Source organism: Protopterus annectens, chromosome 12.part0 (assembly GCF_019279795.1).
Source record: "Protopterus annectens isolate FY-2018-M chromosome 12.part0, PAN1.0, whole genome shotgun sequence".
In the NCBI taxonomy this organism is placed as follows: Eukaryota; Metazoa; Chordata; order Ceratodontiformes; family Protopteridae; genus Protopterus; species Protopterus annectens.
In genome coordinates, this window is record NC_056746.1 from 864459223 (window position 1) to 864478068 (window position 18846).

Sequence of the window (18846 nt, forward strand, 5' to 3'; positions counted from 1 at the left end):
AAAGCAGAGCAAGCAATTCCAGCAAGCTTCCAGCAAACAGGGTTCTAAAAAGAAATGGCAGGAGACGTCCAACAAAAACACAGATCCTTTCAGAAAAAGGAACAGGCCTCTACCTCAGAATGACTTTGACAGCATTCTTCCTCCCTGCCTCTTTTCCTTCAAATCTGTCCTAAAAACTGGTTTTCGATTTTCCTCTTTGGCAACAGATCATTTCAGACAATTGGGCTTTGAGAGTAGTACAGGAGGTTTACAGTCCTGCAGTACCCCATGCAGGAGTACCATGAAGCAGACTACTCTTGTGTATGTACTTGCCTCTGATATTGCATGATTTTGTTACTTTAAATCCTAATGAACTTGTTCTTATCTGCTCCTCTCATCCAGCTGTTTCTGCCCCAAGTAATTTACAGTATACTTCACCACCTCTTTGTATAACTGACTTGATAGTACTCCACTGCTCTCGGTGAATATTAAAAAACACATACAGTACTCTGAGGCACCCCTCAAAAACACCATCCCAGTCAGCTCCAGACGTTCATCATGTTGGTCATTGCTGCAGTAGTGTTATCTGTGTGGATTATATTCTGCAAAAGATACAGCAGCCAGCCAACTTCCAAAGCTTCAGGGCACCTTCCACAGTTAGCTCAAGCTGAGTTGACGAAAAACACAGGTTTGGCCACCAAGCCCATCAGAGCTTTCTAGCTGTTGACCAAAGTGCTCCTCTACTGGCTTTCAAGGATTGATTGTCAACTTGTGCTGCTCCTTTGCTGGGCAGAGAAGTTCCCTTTGGGGAGTAAATCTTGCACTTTAAAAGATTTTTGTTTATTTTACTTTCCTGTTTAGGAAATTTTTTGAGCTAGGAGTTGGTTTTAATGGACTGTCATAGGACTTGATTGTACATATAAACAGGAGAGCACTTTTTTCCTGTTAAAGATGTTTAAAGTAATTGAAAACCACTTTTTCTATGGAGAAACTGTTTTTGTGTGAAAAAGTGACTTTTAAAGACTACATTTTTGCCAACCTTTGCTGCTTGTTTTCCTTAGGAAAGATGCATCATTTTTGACTTGACCATGGAACAAATTACCATTCCCATGGTTGGTATATCTTTCAGCCACAAAAAGAAAAGTTAAGCAAATACCCTTTGCCACCACAGCAGGCTAGCAATTTGTCTGCCACCAGTTGGTGACTCTTCTGTGGCAATAACTTGTTCCTCCCACCACTCATCTTTTACATCAGACCTGTCTGGTGTAGTACTCAGTCACTGTGGACAGGGGGTTAGCCATGACCTCTGTAGATGTTGGGGTCCCTCAGTGAGCAAGGACAGCCACATTTATCTGTTTAGGCTTGGGGAACAAGGAAGGCTTCTGTGTTTAGTCATAATGATGTGCCCATAACTGGAGAAGCAGCTGCTGCTACCATGAAGTAACACTGTTGGCCACATTTTTCTTCATAAAAAGAAGCAGAAAACTAAACATGTATCTACTCCTCAAATTTCCTTAGGCAAAAGTAGTTTACTGGGTCTGGCTTGGGATTTAATTCATGTTATTGATTCTTCTTATAAGGTGGTTTCTGGTAACAGAAAGAGGGAGATACCTGTTTTCCTGAAAACTCAAGTTTTTGAAACTGGACTGGAAGATGAAGGGACAAATACAGGGTTTTCTCCTCAGTTTTCTGATTCATACTTAGAGGGAAGCTTGGTTTCGGAGTCTCCATGTAGGGCTTTCTCTTTCTGTTGAGACTATTTCTAGAATGTGCAAGTGTTTTATTGGGTGAACACTGATGTTACTTAGACCCTCAAAAAAATATATTATTAGTTCTTATAGAAGGAATTTCCAGAACCTTCACCCATTCCTTCAGTTCCTTCAGCTCTGGAGGATGTGTCCCTGCCCACAGTTTTCCTGATAGTCAGCCTGCTGTCCATAAAAAGGCAGATTGTTGTTGTTGTGTCTTTCGGCTTTTTCCCGGTTAGGGGTCACCACAGCGGAACTCCGGTCCGCTAATGATTGGTAGTTGATTTTTACGTGCCGAGTTACCAGCCCTGATGCACAACCTTCAACGAAGGTATGCCCATTCACGCATGTCTCCACACAGAAGACAATCTAGCTGAGAATCGAACCGGATAGCATCTTACTGTGAGGCGACAACGCTACTGCAGCACCACCACAGTGGGTCTTAAAAAGGCAGATAGGATGTATGAATTCTTTGTATGTTTATATTGTTTTAAATACCTGTATGTTATCTCTTTAATTTGTAACTACTGTGGAGCTTTTCTTCCCGGGCCTCTGCTGAAAAGGGGCATCTATTTGTCCAGTCAGGCTATCCTGGTAATAAATGCAGTAAATAAATAATAAAGTTACTCAGTCTTATGTTTTTAAACACTCTTCCAAAACGTGACCCAGCTACTGTAGCTTTAGTTAATGCTACTGTTACTAAACATCTGATTAATTGCAATCCAACCCTTTCTGACAAAGATGGGAAGATTAAGTTTGGAGAAAATGTGTATGCTTCTGCAACTTTGATTTTTTTCAGAATTTTGAATTGTCATGCTTTTGTAGGCTGATTATTCTGACTAATTTTAAAAATACGAGGAGTGTTTTGTCTGCAGTTTTGTCTTGTGAAGAAAACTTGGGTAAATAATTTAGTTTCTTCTGTTGTACAAGTCACAACCCGTTGTTTACATTGTGTGTATGACTCAGTTGATAATTCTTCCAGGGCTACGGCCACTGGTACTGTTTTTAGGAGGTTTGCCTGGCTGCGTTCTCAGAACTTCAAAAATATGAAAAATGAGATTTTAAATTCTCCTTCAGATAGAAATTTAATTTTTTGCACCTCTGCTGCATAAAAGATCAAAAAGTGTGATGAAAGGGGTAAATTGATACATTTACATTGATACCTGGGATCTCTTAAGATTTTTCAGCCCTCCTTTCCAGAATTTTCTAAGGGATTCTCTAACCCTTCATCCAGTTTTGGCAAAAAAAAACAAGCTCAACAAAACAGATGTTGTAGAAATGGCAAGGAAGTTCCAAAAAGAATACAAGACCCCCCCCACTCGAAAACCGAGGACAGTCCAAGTCAGAATGAGTATTTAAGGGACCCCCCTCTCCCCCGCAAGCGCACACCCTTGCAGTCCCTTTTCCCTTCTAAAGTCTGAACCTCCACTTCTTCTCCCATCTTTTCTCTTTGGCAACAGACAGTTTCAGACAAATGGGCCCCAAGACTATAGATAGCAGTGGAAGGAAATTATCCCTTTTCTGGGGGTAATTCCTCATCCAGCAGACCAGACTCCTACCCCAGTCCTTCAACACAGTCTGTCCCATGGAGTGATAGAACCAGTTCCTTCATCTGGGAAAAGTTTTTATTCAGTTATGTTTTTGGTGTAAAAGAATAAAAATGCTTGGAGATTAGTTCTGGATCTTTCTTTCCTAAACCTGTTTGTAATAGCACCCAGGTTCAAAATTGTGGCATTTCACAACTTGTTACCTCTTCTTTCTCATTCAGATTTCCTGGTAACACTAAATTTAAAAGATGCTTAGCACTTACCTATGCATCCAGACTTAAGGCATTTCTTAAAGGTTTGTGTGTCTAGACTTCATTGTCAGTTCTCTGGCTTGCCCTTTGTACTGTCCCCTGCTCCACTGCACCAGGAGTACCTGTCATAGCAGGCTAAAGGGTATCCATATTTTTCTATGTTTATATGACTGACTTATCTTTGCAGAGCTTTTCTCAAAGTGTCAGAAATTCTTCACCTTGGTGAAAGATCTGTTACACAATCTGGGATTCCAAGAGAAAAATGTCTTTACTTTTCCACACAGAATTATGCTCCTGGTGTGTCAGCTAAACACCTCAGTTCAACAAGCTGTTCATCCACAGGGGAAAAAAAATAGATCTATATATTTTGATCTGTTTCTAAGATTTTCTACTCAAACTTCGGTCACTGTGAGGGAATAGCTCAGAATTTTGGGTTTCATGGCATCTAATTTTCATGATACCCCTGGCAATATTCTAGGTGAGAAAGAAACAATGATATCTGAAGTCTGTTTGGCTCCAACACCAGCATCCTTTGTCTTTTCAAATCCCAGTGCTATGGACTGTTAAAATCACTTGATGCAGACAGCAGCGTTCCCTAAATCCAGGTCCCCCCTTCTCCCCCCTGCTTCAAAGCAGTCAGTCACCATAGACACCTTGGATTTTGCTTGGGGAGCAGTTTCAGGATGGATAAAAGTGGAAGGTGTGTGGGATACCAAGGATAAATGCAGCCACATAAATACAAAATAGATGCTTGCTCTGATCAAGGCACTCAACTCTCTAAATTATCTTTGTTCCCCTGGACCTCTTAAAGTTGTTACAGACAGTACCACAGTCATATGGTGTATCAGACAATTGGGAAACAGGTTATACCCAGTTTGTAGACTAGCCATCACTAACTTGTGATGCAGCATCACAGCACAATCTCACTCTATGGGCATCCTACATTTCGTGAGAGCAAAACTGTTTGCCAGACAAGCTGAGCATCTCAAGGGCAGGCTCCTATGAATGGAAACTAGATCATGGAGTCTTCCAAGATTTGATATGTCTCTCGGGAACTATTTGTCTTCCTCTCTGAACAATCAGCTGGCAAGATTCTGCTCTAAGACTCCATGCAAGAAGTTCTGGAAGACAGATTCTTTTTAATTTCTTTGGACACGAATGTTCCTGTATGGTTTTCCATCCTTTCCCCCGAAATCCAGGATACTTATGAAGATTCGGAAAGAATCCCCCAAGAACATTGCTGTGACAACCTCCTTGCCCAGGCAACCGTGGTTCTTCCTTCTTTTGGAAATGGCCAGGGCAATTACCACAAACTTCTTCACAGAATAGATCTACTTACACAAGATCAAAGGTATCTGATGTACCCTGACCAAAATCAACTTCAGCTGATTGCCTAGATGATAGATTGTTAATTCTATTTGGGCACCTGTTTACTGAGGACAAGTAGCAGGTACTAATGGAGGCAAGAAAGCCTACTTGAAAATTGTATATTGTCAAATGGAAAAAGTTTTCCGGTTAGTGGCAACAACATAACCAGGGCCCAAATAGGTCATACTCTAAAATGACAGCATTCATTGACATGCAGTTACACAGAAATGATCCTTTGACATGTAATCATACAAAACTAAACACACATAAAACAATCATGTCCAGGTTGCTGTACATTTTACACTAGGTCTAGGGATGCGACCTGATCATGTAACATAAAAATCAGAATTGGATCTAGCAGCGGGGACTGTCTTTAAGGAATGTTCAACTTTAGGGACATCTGGGGCATCATCAGGAATGGGTCTAGCTTGCTCTGAGATCTAGAGACTGTGTTACAGGTATGATGCTGCGATATCGATTCAGACATCGGAAAAAGATCCTGTGGTTTTTCCTTTATTCTATACCCTCAGATTCCACTAAGTAAGATCTCTGCTCAGCACATATACCTCTCACTTGACCAGTTTGCCATTTGTATCCTTACTGTCTCTCCTCCTTTCAACAGGCGAAGAAATCTGCTCATTTTATCATAGCTGGATTTCTGAAAGGAACACTTCTTAAATAGTTGGGCTTTGATTGCTCTGTTGTTTTAAGCATTAGGCACTAACAAACTAGAACTGATAGACAAGGTTGTTCTGCTTTGCCTAGATAGAAGTCTCGGAGCAGGCGAGCCAAGTAGGTTGTCACGGGGTATATTTCTGAGATTAAGTAAATTCAAGAAGATATCGGTATTGTCACGCTTTGACCTCTCTAGTAATCGCTTTGCACTTTGTACTGCACGTTCAGTCAGGCTGTTTGGCTGTGGGAATTCCAGACTGCTAGTTGCTGTTGTTTGTCTTTTCGGCTTTTCCCAGTTAGGGGTCGCCACAGCGGAACTCTGGTCTGCTAATGATTGGCAGTAGGTTTTTTTATGGTGCCGAGTTGCCAGCCCAACGCCCAACCTTCAGCGAAGGCACGCCCATTTACACATGTCTTTCAGAGGCCACTTGACTGCGGGGAGGACATGCAGACTCCACACAGAAGGCACTTCAGCCGTGAATCAAACAGGAGAACCTCTTGCTGTGAGGCAACAATGCTACCACTGTACCACCACGGTTTATGGATGAAGTCCAATCTTTTGCAAATTTCTAAAATAATTGACTGGTAAACTGGGTATCATTGTCAGAAATAACTTTGGACTACCATGGACTGAGAAGTGACATTTCAACTTAGTAATAACAGCACTGGACATTAGGTTAGGTAGCAAATCAATCTCGAACCAGTTCAAATAAGAGTCTACCAACAATAAGTAGTACTGATTGTTCCACTCAAATATGTCAGTGGCTACTGTCGACCAAGGTAGTTCAGGAATCTGGCTTAGCTGAAGCAGCTCTTTTTGCAAATGCAGTTTAGTACTATTGCATACTAAACAAGATGAAAGTACTTTTCAATGTCTTTGGACAGAGAAGGCCAAAATACTAGTCTTCTCGCCCTTCTTTTGGTAGCTTTGGAACCTGGGTGGTCACAATGCAAAATTCTAATGTATTCCTTTTGTAAAGAAGTAGGAACAATAACTTTAGGAACTTTTAAAATAATGCCATCATCCATCAGCATCTCATATCTATATGGAAAATAAGGTTGTACTTCTGGAGGTACACAAGATTGCTTTGATAGCCATCCAACATTGATGAAGTGGTTGAGTTTCTGCAAAAGTGGATCAGTCTTTGTATGGTCGCTCAGCTCAAGTCTCGTGGTAGAAAAATTATGCACTTTCATGACATCAAAGTCGAAATTCTCAGCATCAAGCTTTTTCTGTGGTATTTCTGGGTGACCTGGATAAGGTATCAGCCAAATAAAGAAGTTTGCCTTTTGTATAGACCATTTTGAAGTTGTATGTTTGTAATCTGAGCATCATTCTTTGTAGTCTTGCTGGAGCTGTATGGATAGGCCAAACTTTGAAGCATCACAGGAAAGAATTACTTGGTTGTGGACATCATACTGTCTCAATGTAGGTGGATTGGCAATTTGCTGTTTGAGGTTATCAAATACTCTCTGGTGCTGTTCCAACCATGACCAGGCAACATTTTTGCATGTTAGCTCTCTTAAAGGCACTGATAACTCACTAAAGACAGGTATAGATTTGCCCAAATAGTTAACCATACTAAGTAAATGCTGTAGGGCTTAGACATTGTCTGGAGCTGCCTTCTCAAAACTGGCTGATTGTTTGGAAGGGTCTGGTCGTAAGCCTATACTAGTAAATAAATTACCTACATAAGTAACTTCTGCTAGCTTGAATTTACATTTCAGAGGATTGAGCTTCAAGTTAACTTATTGTGCTCTGTCCAGAACTTTCCTGAGGTTTCTGTCATGCTCTGCTTCCCCATTAGCTCCAACTAGTAAACCATCCACTATTATAGTACATGGATAACCTGAAAAAAGTTGCCCCATTGTACACTGAAAGACTTCACTGGCAGAATTTATTCCAAAAGGCATTCTGAGAAATTTGTATCTACCAAATGGAGTACTGAGTGTAGTCACTAGTGAAGATTTGTGATGAAGCCATGAAAAACTTCTCCAAAGCTGACTTTGGACTCCTAAAAACAGAGGTGGCTAACTTCACACCACCCATGCCAATAAAAAATAGATGCATGACTATTGAATCCTACATCAATGCACTGTACAGACACATACATAAATGCATGGAACTAGCCATACATAACAGAACCAAGACGCGCTCCTCCAAAAAAAAGGAAGCCAGTCTGGTAGTCCCTTACCATTAATAAACTCTACAACAGAAGGAAGAAACTGTTGCAGAAAAAGATGAAGTCCCAAGACTGGAAAAATTCCCTTAATAGCCTCAACAAAAAGTTGAGATCCCTCATCAAAATCTCCAAAGCCAGCTATGAAGGCAGAATTGCAGCAGGCACTAAAAATAACCACATAGTTGTATCAAGAATCTCCATGGCAATATCCAGATTTGCTCTGGGTTACTGCACAATGGTACCTCCTATACTGAGCCAACAGATATTGCCAACATACTGGCTGACAAATTCAGTGCCAACTTTACCCCCCCCCCCCCCGAAAGGACCAATCTCGATACCGGAAGAATGCCAGGCACCCAGCATTACTGCAGCACAGGTTAAAGCTGCATTGTCTAAGGCCAAGAATACAGCTTCCATGGGACTCGACAATTTTCCTACCTGTGTTCTACATGAATTACAAAGTGAACTGGCACCACATCTGTGTGCTCTGTTCACTCGCAGCCTCACCACAGGCTTTGTCCCTACTGAATGGCGCACTGCTATGGTCATCTCTCTCCATAAAGGAGGAGCGACTACAGACCCTGGAAATTATCGCCCCATTAGCCTGACGAGTCTGATATGTAAGACTATGGAGTGCAATCATCATGGACCTAATTAACAAGGATATAGGGAATCTCCAAACTCTAGATCCCATGCAATTTGGTTTTGTGAAAGGTAGATCATGCCTGCTCAACCTGGTTGACTTCTTTGAGTCAGTCACCAGAGTGGTGGATAAAGGTAAGGCAGTTCATACAGCCTACCTTGATCTGTCCAAGGCCTTTGATATACCATTCCTCACTCAGGAATTATTGATAAACTCAGCAAACTAGGCATCAAACCCCTATGTTGTTAGGTGGGTTGCAAATTGGCTGACAGAACCCACAGTTTGAAAGTAGCAGACTCCAAGTCAGACTGCCAACCAGTCATGAGTGGAATCCCACAGGGATCAGTCCTGGGTCTTCTCCTGTTTGGCATCTACTTCTCAGAAGTCCAGGCCAACACGGAGGGACTCTGGCTGACCAAATTCACAGATGACTGCAAGCTGGGAGCCATTATTAACTTCCCAAGTGATGTAGACATCCTACAGAAAGGCCTCACTGAGACTAATGACTGGTGTCAAAACCATGCCTTTAAGCTTAATGCCAAAAAATGCATCGTCATCCCCTTTGGGAAAAACGCAGGGGGAGCCCACTGAATACTGAAGGCGTTATAAGAGATCTGGGGACACAGGTTGACAGCAACCTCTCCTTCGACCACCACATTGCCACTGTGGTTAGAAAGTCCTTCTATGTGGCACATCTCATTACCAAGGGTTTTGCATCCAGGAAGAAAGAGGTCATCATTTCTCTCTACTCTTCCCTCATTAGGCCAGTCATCGAGTACAATGCCCCATTTGCTATGTACCTCACTAGACACCTGCAACAGCTAGAGAGGCCACAAAAGTACCTCTCGAAGAGGATCCCTAGGACTTAAACACGTCTTATAGTGACAGACTCAAAGAACTCCAGCTATTCTCTGTCTCATATTGTCTACTAAGAGATCTCTGCTTGGCTTACAAAGCCATGTCTGACCCAGCTCTGTTAGAAATGCTATATCTAAAGAAATTCCAATCCCTCCACACCACACGCTACAGAGACCTCAAACTCATTACCACAATCAACAGAACATGCTGGAGGGACAGGTTCATAACCCAGAGACTGCCCATGCTATGGAATAGACTTCCCATACATGTCAAGCAGAGCACCTCACTGGCCCTCTTCAAGAGAAATCTTGATGAGTGAATGGGAAATAGAAAGTTCACCCCAGGGATCATTCCAGTGGCTCTTCTTGATAGAGGCACTGGGAACTAATGACAGGCAGCACAATGCCAGGGCACTATTATGGACTAGGCTTGTAAAGGCCCCACGGCCATTAGCCGTGTACACACCAATGAAACTATGAAGCATTACTTGCCAAAATTAACTCTCTGCATCCAAGACAGAAAAACAGTGGCACTTGGCATGAGGGCAGTAACCACCTCAACTGTATGCATAGGATGATGAGGTCTCTCTAATGCTTTGTTCAAGTCTCTTGCGTCAGTGCATATTCTGATTTCATCTGAGCTTTTCTTATGAGCAACTACCATGGAAGACATCCACTCAGTTGGTTCTCTGACTGGACAAATCACACCTTGCTGCACCATCATGTCTAACTGGACCTTGACTTTGTCCTGCATAGCTATCAGAACTCTCCTTGCTGGTCTGACCTCTGGGCCTACTTTCATGGAGTACACAACTGGAAGTTTGCCTAGCTTGTTGAAAACATCAGCATACTCTGAAAAAACAGCATCAGTGAAGCTGGAACTAGGATATATGCTTACATGGACTTTGGTAAAAGAAAGCAGTTTCATTCTTAAACTGTCTCTGAGACCTAATAACTGCACAGGTCTTCTGACTACAAAGAATTGCAAGCTGTTATTGTTCCCAGCCAAATAGCATGAAAGCACTACTGAGCCTTTGGTTTGATTCTCTTCACCTCCGTAAGCAACAAGCTTCGCACAGATAGCCAAATTACGCTAGCAAATGTTTCTGCTGACATAACATTACACTTTGAACCAGTGTCTGCTTTGAGCTCCATGGGTTTACCATTGATCAGGACAGTACAAAACACTTTGTTCTTTGCCAACAAATCTACTGCATTAACTTTTTCACTGACCACTGATACACCGTCTACATAGACAGTAGGGTTGCAGCTTTCTACATGATCAGCTTGCTTTTTTGAGTGACCTTTCTTAATAACTGAATGAGGCTTGCTTGATTTACAAAACTTTTGAAAGTGGTTCCATTTTTTACACTTGTGCTAAGCACTTCCTCTCTCTCTCAGACTCATGATTGGCACCACAGTTATGACAGTTAACAATAAAACTTGACTTTGGTTATGCTGATTCACCCTTATATTGCACTAAGCATGTCTGTTTTGTTGAGCTAGTCATGGAACTTGCTAGAAAGTTACAGGTTCTCCCTGGAAAACCTGCAGGGGCTGCAGCTGCCATGTGCTTAGGCCTGTTTCTGCTAGCCACGTGCTGCATGCTTGCTCTAGAAGCTGCTGAAACCATGCTCTTATGACTTTCAGCCATACTTGTATGCCTTTCTGTGAGGTCATGGATTTGACAAATCTCTGTAGCTTTGCTCAGTATTAAATCACTGCCACAAAGCAAAATCTTTCTCACTGCAGCATTATTAACACCACACACAAGCCTGTCCTTTATCAACTTGTCTTTCCAATCACCAAATCTGCACATTTTGGCTTTACTTCTCAAGTCAGTGATATAACCTGCAAAAGTTTCTCCTGGCTTTTGGCCTCTTGTAAAAAATACGTGCCTCTCTAATGTAACATTTGTGTGGGGGTTGCACATTTCTCTGAATTTACATTTCAAGCACTCTGGGTCCTCTCTTGATTCAGCCGGTACAACAATATGGCGGTTTTCTCCTTCTGCATATACTGCTGGCGCATACACAAATACGCATCCTCTTTCAATGGCTTCTGACCCTGCTATGTTCAGCAAAATAAATGCCCTTGTATATGCATCTTTGTCAGAAAAAGCTGCTGGTATGAAAATGTATTTCTGCTCAAATACACTACAATTCTCTACAGTATTATGATCAAACACATGTGGACTGGGTCTACCAAATGCCTCCGCCTTATCAACACACAGTAGTGAAGGTGCTTGAAATTATGTACGAACATACACACCCCGCGCACACACACACACACATATATATATATATATATATATATATATATCAGAACTTGTAACTATGCCCAACAGCACAACAGACTTTTTGAAACTGCACTTTGCTAAATAAGTCTCCGTAGCACAAGAACACTTTAAAATCACTGTACTTTGTGAAACCACCCTTTATCAGTGTAAAAAACACTTCGAAATGACTGTACTCTACAAATGAACTGTACTTGGCACAAGAAACTGAGTAAGAAACACTTTGAAATGAATGCACCTTGCAGATGAACTGTATACAGCACAATAATGTTTTCAAAATGGCTGTACAATGCAAAATAACTGTACAGTGTAAGAAACACCTTGAAACGGCAGCACTCTGTAAATAAATGCACACAGCACAAGAAACTTTTCGAAATGGCTGTACTTTGACTGCACTTTGCAAAATAGCTGTACTTTGCACACAGTAAACTGTCTGAAATAATTGCACTGTAATAAAGCACACACTGCAAACGTTTTACAGACTGAGATGCTTCTAACAACTCTAGTTATGCTTTGAATGGCTTCAGTCAGTGTGCAATAGCTCATGCCAAAACACGGTCATTTACTAAAAAACTTGCAGTCGCCTTTCCTAAGCTTATTTTGCCCTTTTGTTGTACTCGTTATGCCCATTTGACTTCTTATTATACTCATACTTTTCTTGTGCTCATTTTACTTTAAGCATGCTCATTATGCAAATTGGAGGTAACTCTGAACCCCATATGAGTATTTCTGATAATTTTATCAAATATGGTTTTGAACACTTTGTTTAATTAACAATGTGTTTTGTGCCTTTCATTTGATTAATAATACGTTTTGTGCTTTACATATGCTCCGTATCATTTTATTTCAAAATAAATAATTCATACAAGTTTTGGTTACCTGAAGTTCATTTCTGGCCCCTTTTTAATCGCTTGAGCACTGTATCATGCAACCTGCTTCAATATACTTTCACCATCAACTCTGCACCTCATGGCTTGAAGAAGTTGTACATTCAATCCCAGTTTTGGCACCATGTCGCTTGTCCGGTCAGGATAAAACAGACTAACAATTGTGGGTTTGGTTCAGGCAGACTTATTATGCACAAACACATCAGGATTACAGCTTAGTAACTTAAATAAACTTATAAACAGACTGACTACTACCCTCATACATATTAACACTCTGGCTGTTCTCTCTAAATGGAAGTGCTGCCTTCACGTACTCACTATTTATATGCACGTGCCTGCACTTGGAAATGCTTCTTAAAGTTACAACACATGCTCTGTTATACAGGGTTGAAGCCTCCACAGATGGCTTCTCAGTTCAACAATGAGTTTTTAAAATGCAGTGGTTGGCACTGGTAGTCTAATCCTCTCTATGTCATTAGTGAGAAAGAGTTCTCCTGGGAAGTGCTGAGTTGTTCAGTTGTTAGCAATTAGCAGCTGTGCTCTTGTCTGGGAATACACAGAAGCATTGATAAAGACTGCCCACACAGGTTTCAAGAATTAGGCCTGGTTTGTAAGCTGGTGCCTGTTTTGCTGCATAGTGACAGTTGCAAATAACAAGCTTCCAATCTTCTTGTAAAGAAAGACAAGACAGTTCAGTTATCAGGTTAAAAGTTTTAATGGCAAATGCACTGCTTAGATGTACAGGTTGAATGGCTTCATGTATTGGTTATATACATACAGAATTAGTGGGTGTTTTCCATTCAGGAAGCTCCAATTGGTCTGAATTTGGTGGGTTAAGCCTTTATTTGTAAAATCCAATTGGTGGATCCATCCTGGAATGTGTGGGGTGGGGTTTAACAAGGCTAGAGTTGTCAACCAATAAAGTTCAGGTTTTAAAGTCAAAATTAGCATGCCTGAAATAATAAGCAGCTGTAAACTGTTGTCATTTTACTAGTTAATTCAACCCACGTCATGGTGAGATCCAGCAGGTAATTTCTGTTTAGTTGTACAAGAAAAGCAGTTTATCCATACAAGTCCAGCGCTAGCAACATAAACTGTAATATGTTGCAGGCAGAGGGGACATCTAAGTTTTGTGGAGCTTTCATATATATACTTCATCAGATTTGCCAAAAATCTAAAATGGAATAAGGATACTATCTAATGTGGAGTTGATTATTTAGCGGTAAGCATAACCTGTTTAATGTTGCAGGTGGGGGGGGGGGGGGGGACTAAGATTTGCGGCACTTATGTTTAATTACTTTTCCAGATCTATCATATATATTAAAGAAGGCTGTCCGGAGCGGCAGTATGGGATAATTAAACTTACTGGAGAAGGCAACATATGTTAATAATGCTCACATTTTAATGAACAAACCGTAAAGGAGAATACTTTCTAAGTTGTTAAGAGCAGATGGATTGAGGGGACTCAGAAGTAGCGTGTGTGTCCCTTGAGTTAGGTGAGGGGGTACTTTTGGGAAATGAAAGTACGGTGTGTGTGTTAAAGCTGGGTGGGGGATTAGCTTGTGACCGTGGGTAAGTACATTGGAAAACAATATCAAAAAAGTGGTCCGACCTAATAAAACACTGATTTAAGTTAAAATGGCTGAATAAATCTGACTGCCTGATGTGAACATTTAAGCCATAATCATGAGGCATGAACAGTGGATATGAATTTGCGAAGATGCATAATTTGGGAAGAAAATCGTAGGAAAAGAAGGGTTATCTACATGAATTTGTGTCTCGTAATGCAGAGCCTTGGAAGAGGTGCATTAGAACTTAATATCCATGTCAAAATTAGTATAATGCGAATTTAAAATAAAAATAAGAATTATAAGCGGGACCTTGAAAGAAGTGCACTCGATAATACTAAAAAGAAGTTATGAAGCCGTAAGGAGAATATACTAGCCGAAGGGGGAATGATGTCTAAATAAAATCTAAATAAATTAAAAACGGGTGCTTTAGTTTAAACTACAAATAAAAATAAACTCCGAGCCTCATGGGTTGACAGTGGAACAATGTTTTCGTGGATAAGATGGAGGAGGGTATTGGTGTGGAAGATGGGAAAGCTGGAAAGAAACTATGTCCGAAGGTTTGTAAAAAAAATATATAAATCTAGAGGCGTGGGTATACCTGAAGCCTAGGGGTGGTTGCTAATGTATAAAGACTTACATCAACCATTAACATATAAGAGCGTACTGTCAAAGGGTGAAGTCTGTGCGTTGGGTGCTGGAAGGGGGCGGAGGACTGATGAGTGAAATTGTGCCGTTTGGGCCTATCTTGAGAAGATACTTCCAACCTTACCTTAACTAAGTGTCAAAGTGATCATGGAAAGTTGAATAAAACCAGTTAAGAGGGAAGTGGGTAGGAGGTGCCAAAGTAATATTGATAGAAGGTAAAAAGTCCCTAGAGGAAAACTAGAGGACAGGGACTGCACTAAGAAATATTAAAAAAGGGGTGGAACAAGGTAGGGGAAAAGAGGGGAGTGGTGGGCCAGTTGTAGTAGGCACGTTAAAAGGAAAAAAATAACAGTAAAAGTCTGCAATAAAAACAAGCAAATATCCCTGACTTAAGACCATAGAAACCATCTGGGAAAGTAAGTAAACATAAGCACCACAAATCGTAGCCCCCCCCCCACCTGCAACATTAAACAGGTTATGCTTACTGCTAAATAATCAACTTCGCATTGGATAGTATCCTTATTCCATTTTAGATTTTTTGCAACTCTGATAAAGTATATATTTGAAAGTGATGCAAAACTTTGATGTCCCCTCTGTCTGCAATGTATTACAGTTTATGTTGTTAGCTCTGGAATTGCATGGATAACTGCTTTTCTTGTACAACTTTTTAAGTAGGTTATTGGTAAAACTTGTGGTGTTTGTTTTGTTTTTTTTTTTAACTAAACAGAGATTACATGATGGTTTGGACCCACCATGACCTGGGCTGAATTAACTAGTAAAATGATGACAGTTTACAGTCGCTTATTTTAGGCATGCTAATTTTAACTTTAAAACCTGAAACTTTATTGGTCGACAACTCTGGCTTTGTTAACCCACCCCCACACACTCTAGGATTGATCTGCCAATTGGATTTTAAAAATAAAGGTTTAACCCACCAAAATCAGACCAATTGGAGTTTCCTGAATGGAAAACAGCCACTAATTGTGTGTGTATATAACATCAATCCATTCAGCCTGTACATCTAAGCAATGCTCATTTCCATTAAAATGTTTAACCTGTTAACTGAGGACTGTCTTGTCTTTCTTTACAAGAAGATCGGAAGCTTGTTATTTGTAACTGATTTTTCAGCAAAACAGGCACCAGCCTACAAACCAGGGCTAATTCTTGAAACCTGTCTGGGCAGTCTTTATAAAGACTCTTGATAATTCCCAAACAAAAGCACAGCCAGAATTTCTCGAGACCTGTCTGGGCAGTTTTTATTAAGACTCCTGTATATTCCAAGACAAGAGCACAGCTGCTGATTACTAAGGACTGAACAACTGAGCACATCTGCACCTCCCCGGAGTCCTCTTTCTCACTAACGACAGAGTGAGGATTCGACTACCAGTGCCAACCATTTCAGTCTTTTTAAAGACTCATTGATGAACTGAGAAGCCATCTGTTGAGCCTTCAACCCCTCCCAACCATCTTAAGTATAGGAGAGGGAGATCGCAGAGTCCAAAAAGGAGACTGGATGACACTGTTTGCGCTAGACAAATTGCCCCAGCTGGTTCTAACACTGACACCAGGATCCTTTAATTGTGAGTAAGCCACTCCTTGAACCTAAAAATAATGGATATCTTGGATGTCCACATACAACGCTGGTACTATCTTGACAGAACTAAACCTTACAACTGTTACGATCAATTGCTCATTTCTTGTGAAGGTAAGAAGGGATAAGCTGTGTCAAAACAGACTATTTTTCAAATGGTTATCTAAAGCTTTTTACCTTTTGTTATACTCATCACAGCAAAACTATTCCAAGCAGGGTGAAGGCCCACTCTTTCAGGATCTTAGCTTCATCTATGCTTTTGGAATGGGCTGAATTCTATTACCAACAATTTGGTCCTCTATACATATATTTACAGAGCATCACAAACTTGATTCTTTCTCTAGGTCTAGATCAAGCTTTTCTAGGACTATTCTCGATAAGCTCCTGGACTCTTCGACCTCCCAGATTTAGTAAACTAAAAGTAATCTACTTGTATAGCTAAGACTACTGCAGCAATGATCAATATGATGAACACAGAACAGTTGTGTAAGTAAACTTGCCATAACAGTAGATGTTTGAATAATCACTGCTGCAGTAGCCACTCCCTCCCTCCATCTCCCTTGTTTTTTGGTGTGTTGTTTATGCCAGGGTGCGGACACTTATTTTCTTCTGTTTCTAGCATTTGTCTTCTCAAGGATCAGCCTCCTTCCCTCTCTGTTAGCATGAAAGCTGTGAAAGGCTTGACACCCAAACATGTCTTTTAGCCAGCTCAGCTCAAACTGACGAATGGTTTGGTTGAGTGGAAGGTGCCCTGAAACTGCAGAGGCTGGCTAGCTGCTGTTGGCCTTTGCAGGATGTAACCTATATAGTTAAGGCTACTGCAGCAGTGTTCATTCAAATATCTACTGTTATAAAAGTAGATGTTTAGTGCTTGGCCCTAGTCTGTCAGTGCACAATTTTACTAAACACTGTTTTATGAACTTCCAGTCCAGGAATACTACATTCTTTGGAAGGGCTCTCATGAAGAAAAATCCTAACCTGCAGCCTGTCTTCTGTCCCTTATGATTGTGAGATACTCGTTTGAATTTTACACAAGTGTTCATTCCCTTGAGGTATAGCTTAACAAATAGTGTTCATTCCCTTGATGTATGGCGTAACAGTGTATTTATCAGTTGATCTTTCAGTGGGTGTATTGTTACTTTCCTCTGTGTCTCATATCCGGGTTGATGCTTCATGTGTGACATGGTACCATACCTCTCAACAGTCCAGATTTTATCAGATTGTCCAGATTCTTGCTTCGTCAGTTCCTCAAAAAATTGTGGTTTTCTGGTAAGTTGTTGAGGATTGAAGTTAAATAAATCACATATATTTGAGTTTCAGAGCTTCACATCCTTCAGAAAATGCATGCTTAGTCAAACAATTTATAAAGTTTACAAGGGAAATGTTTAATATTTGTTCCTGTTTTGTGTCTGTCCCCCCATTATTTTTAGTTTTGTCCATTTTTTTTTGTTGGAGATTGAGAGGTATTAATGGCAGCATCAGACATAATAAATTTATTTTTATAATGTTAACATTTTATATATATGAGTGTGATTTCTTGCAGCTGTAATGTAACCCCACCCCATTAAGGGGGGGGGGGGTCAAGAACTCGAGCTCTAAAAGATTTTCACCTCTTAACACCAAGACAGAGCTACCATGGTAGGACAGAGAGAAAATGTGTATGCATAGCAACCACTTGAAATGTTTACTTACCCAAGCAGGTTAATCTAATTTCAATAATTAACTTGATTTAAGATTGTTTTAAAGGAATGTCCAGACTCCTTTGTAAGGCAGAGTATAATATTTTTGAATAATACATTGTTTCTGTTTGTGACGTTTATCACCTTAACTGTCTTACATATATTTCAAGAGTTTGGTGTCACAGATATGAAGTACAAAAACAAAGTGAGAAGTCGGATATCAAACTTGAAGGATCCTAAAAATCCTGAATTAAGAAAAAATGTTCTCTGTGGAAATATTCTTCCTGAGCGTATTGCGGCAATGACATCTGAGGTATAATAACAGTTCTTTATTTTATAGAATTGTTGCTGTTTGTGAATATTTTAATATTTATCTCTCTATCTGACTAGACTAGTGTACAGGTGTGCTCTGAAAACACAATCCTCTTCAGACATGCATATCAAAAGTCAGAATTATCCCAGTTGCATGCTCCTTTCATCTTGAATGGAGGTATAAAATTACATTTCCATCTGTTTTTGTTGTCAGATATTTATAGCATTTGAGAGCTGTTACTCAGGCAAGTATTGCTGTATTAATACCACTTCTGTGATGCCCTTGTGTGTATTTGTGACATGCACAGATCACGGTCTTACTGCTGTTACAGTTGCCAGATGGTAGCAGACATTTAAAGCAAAAGGAGAAACAGGATGATGGCAGCTGTTGTGTTGAGCCATGGAACGTGCTGCAAGGGTGTACCCATTAGAGGTTGTTAACGTGCAACACTAGTGCCATTCAGGTTCATGTCAGCATGGCAGTCTGAACTTAGGGCAGTTTTTTGGAAAATTGTGCGCATTAGTAGCATTAGTAGCCATGGTGGCATACATTTAAGAAATATGCAGTGCCCCCCACCTTATTTTATTTTTTTAATTTATTTAACATTTGTTAC

The 18846-nt window shown here is 40.5% G+C and overlaps 1 protein-coding gene across 1 annotated transcript in view; it reads left to right on the forward strand.

Moving 5' to 3' along the window:
- The window catches only part of TCEA2 (transcription elongation factor A2), an 819513-nt gene that overhangs the window by 481201 nt on the left and 319466 nt on the right, over window positions 1-18846 (forward strand). Inside the window, exon 5 of the mRNA XM_044089906.1 lies at window positions 18079-18233. Coding sequence (XP_043945841.1) covers window positions 18079-18233 — 155 coding nt within the window. The remainder of the gene's footprint in view (window positions 1-18078; window positions 18234-18846) is intronic.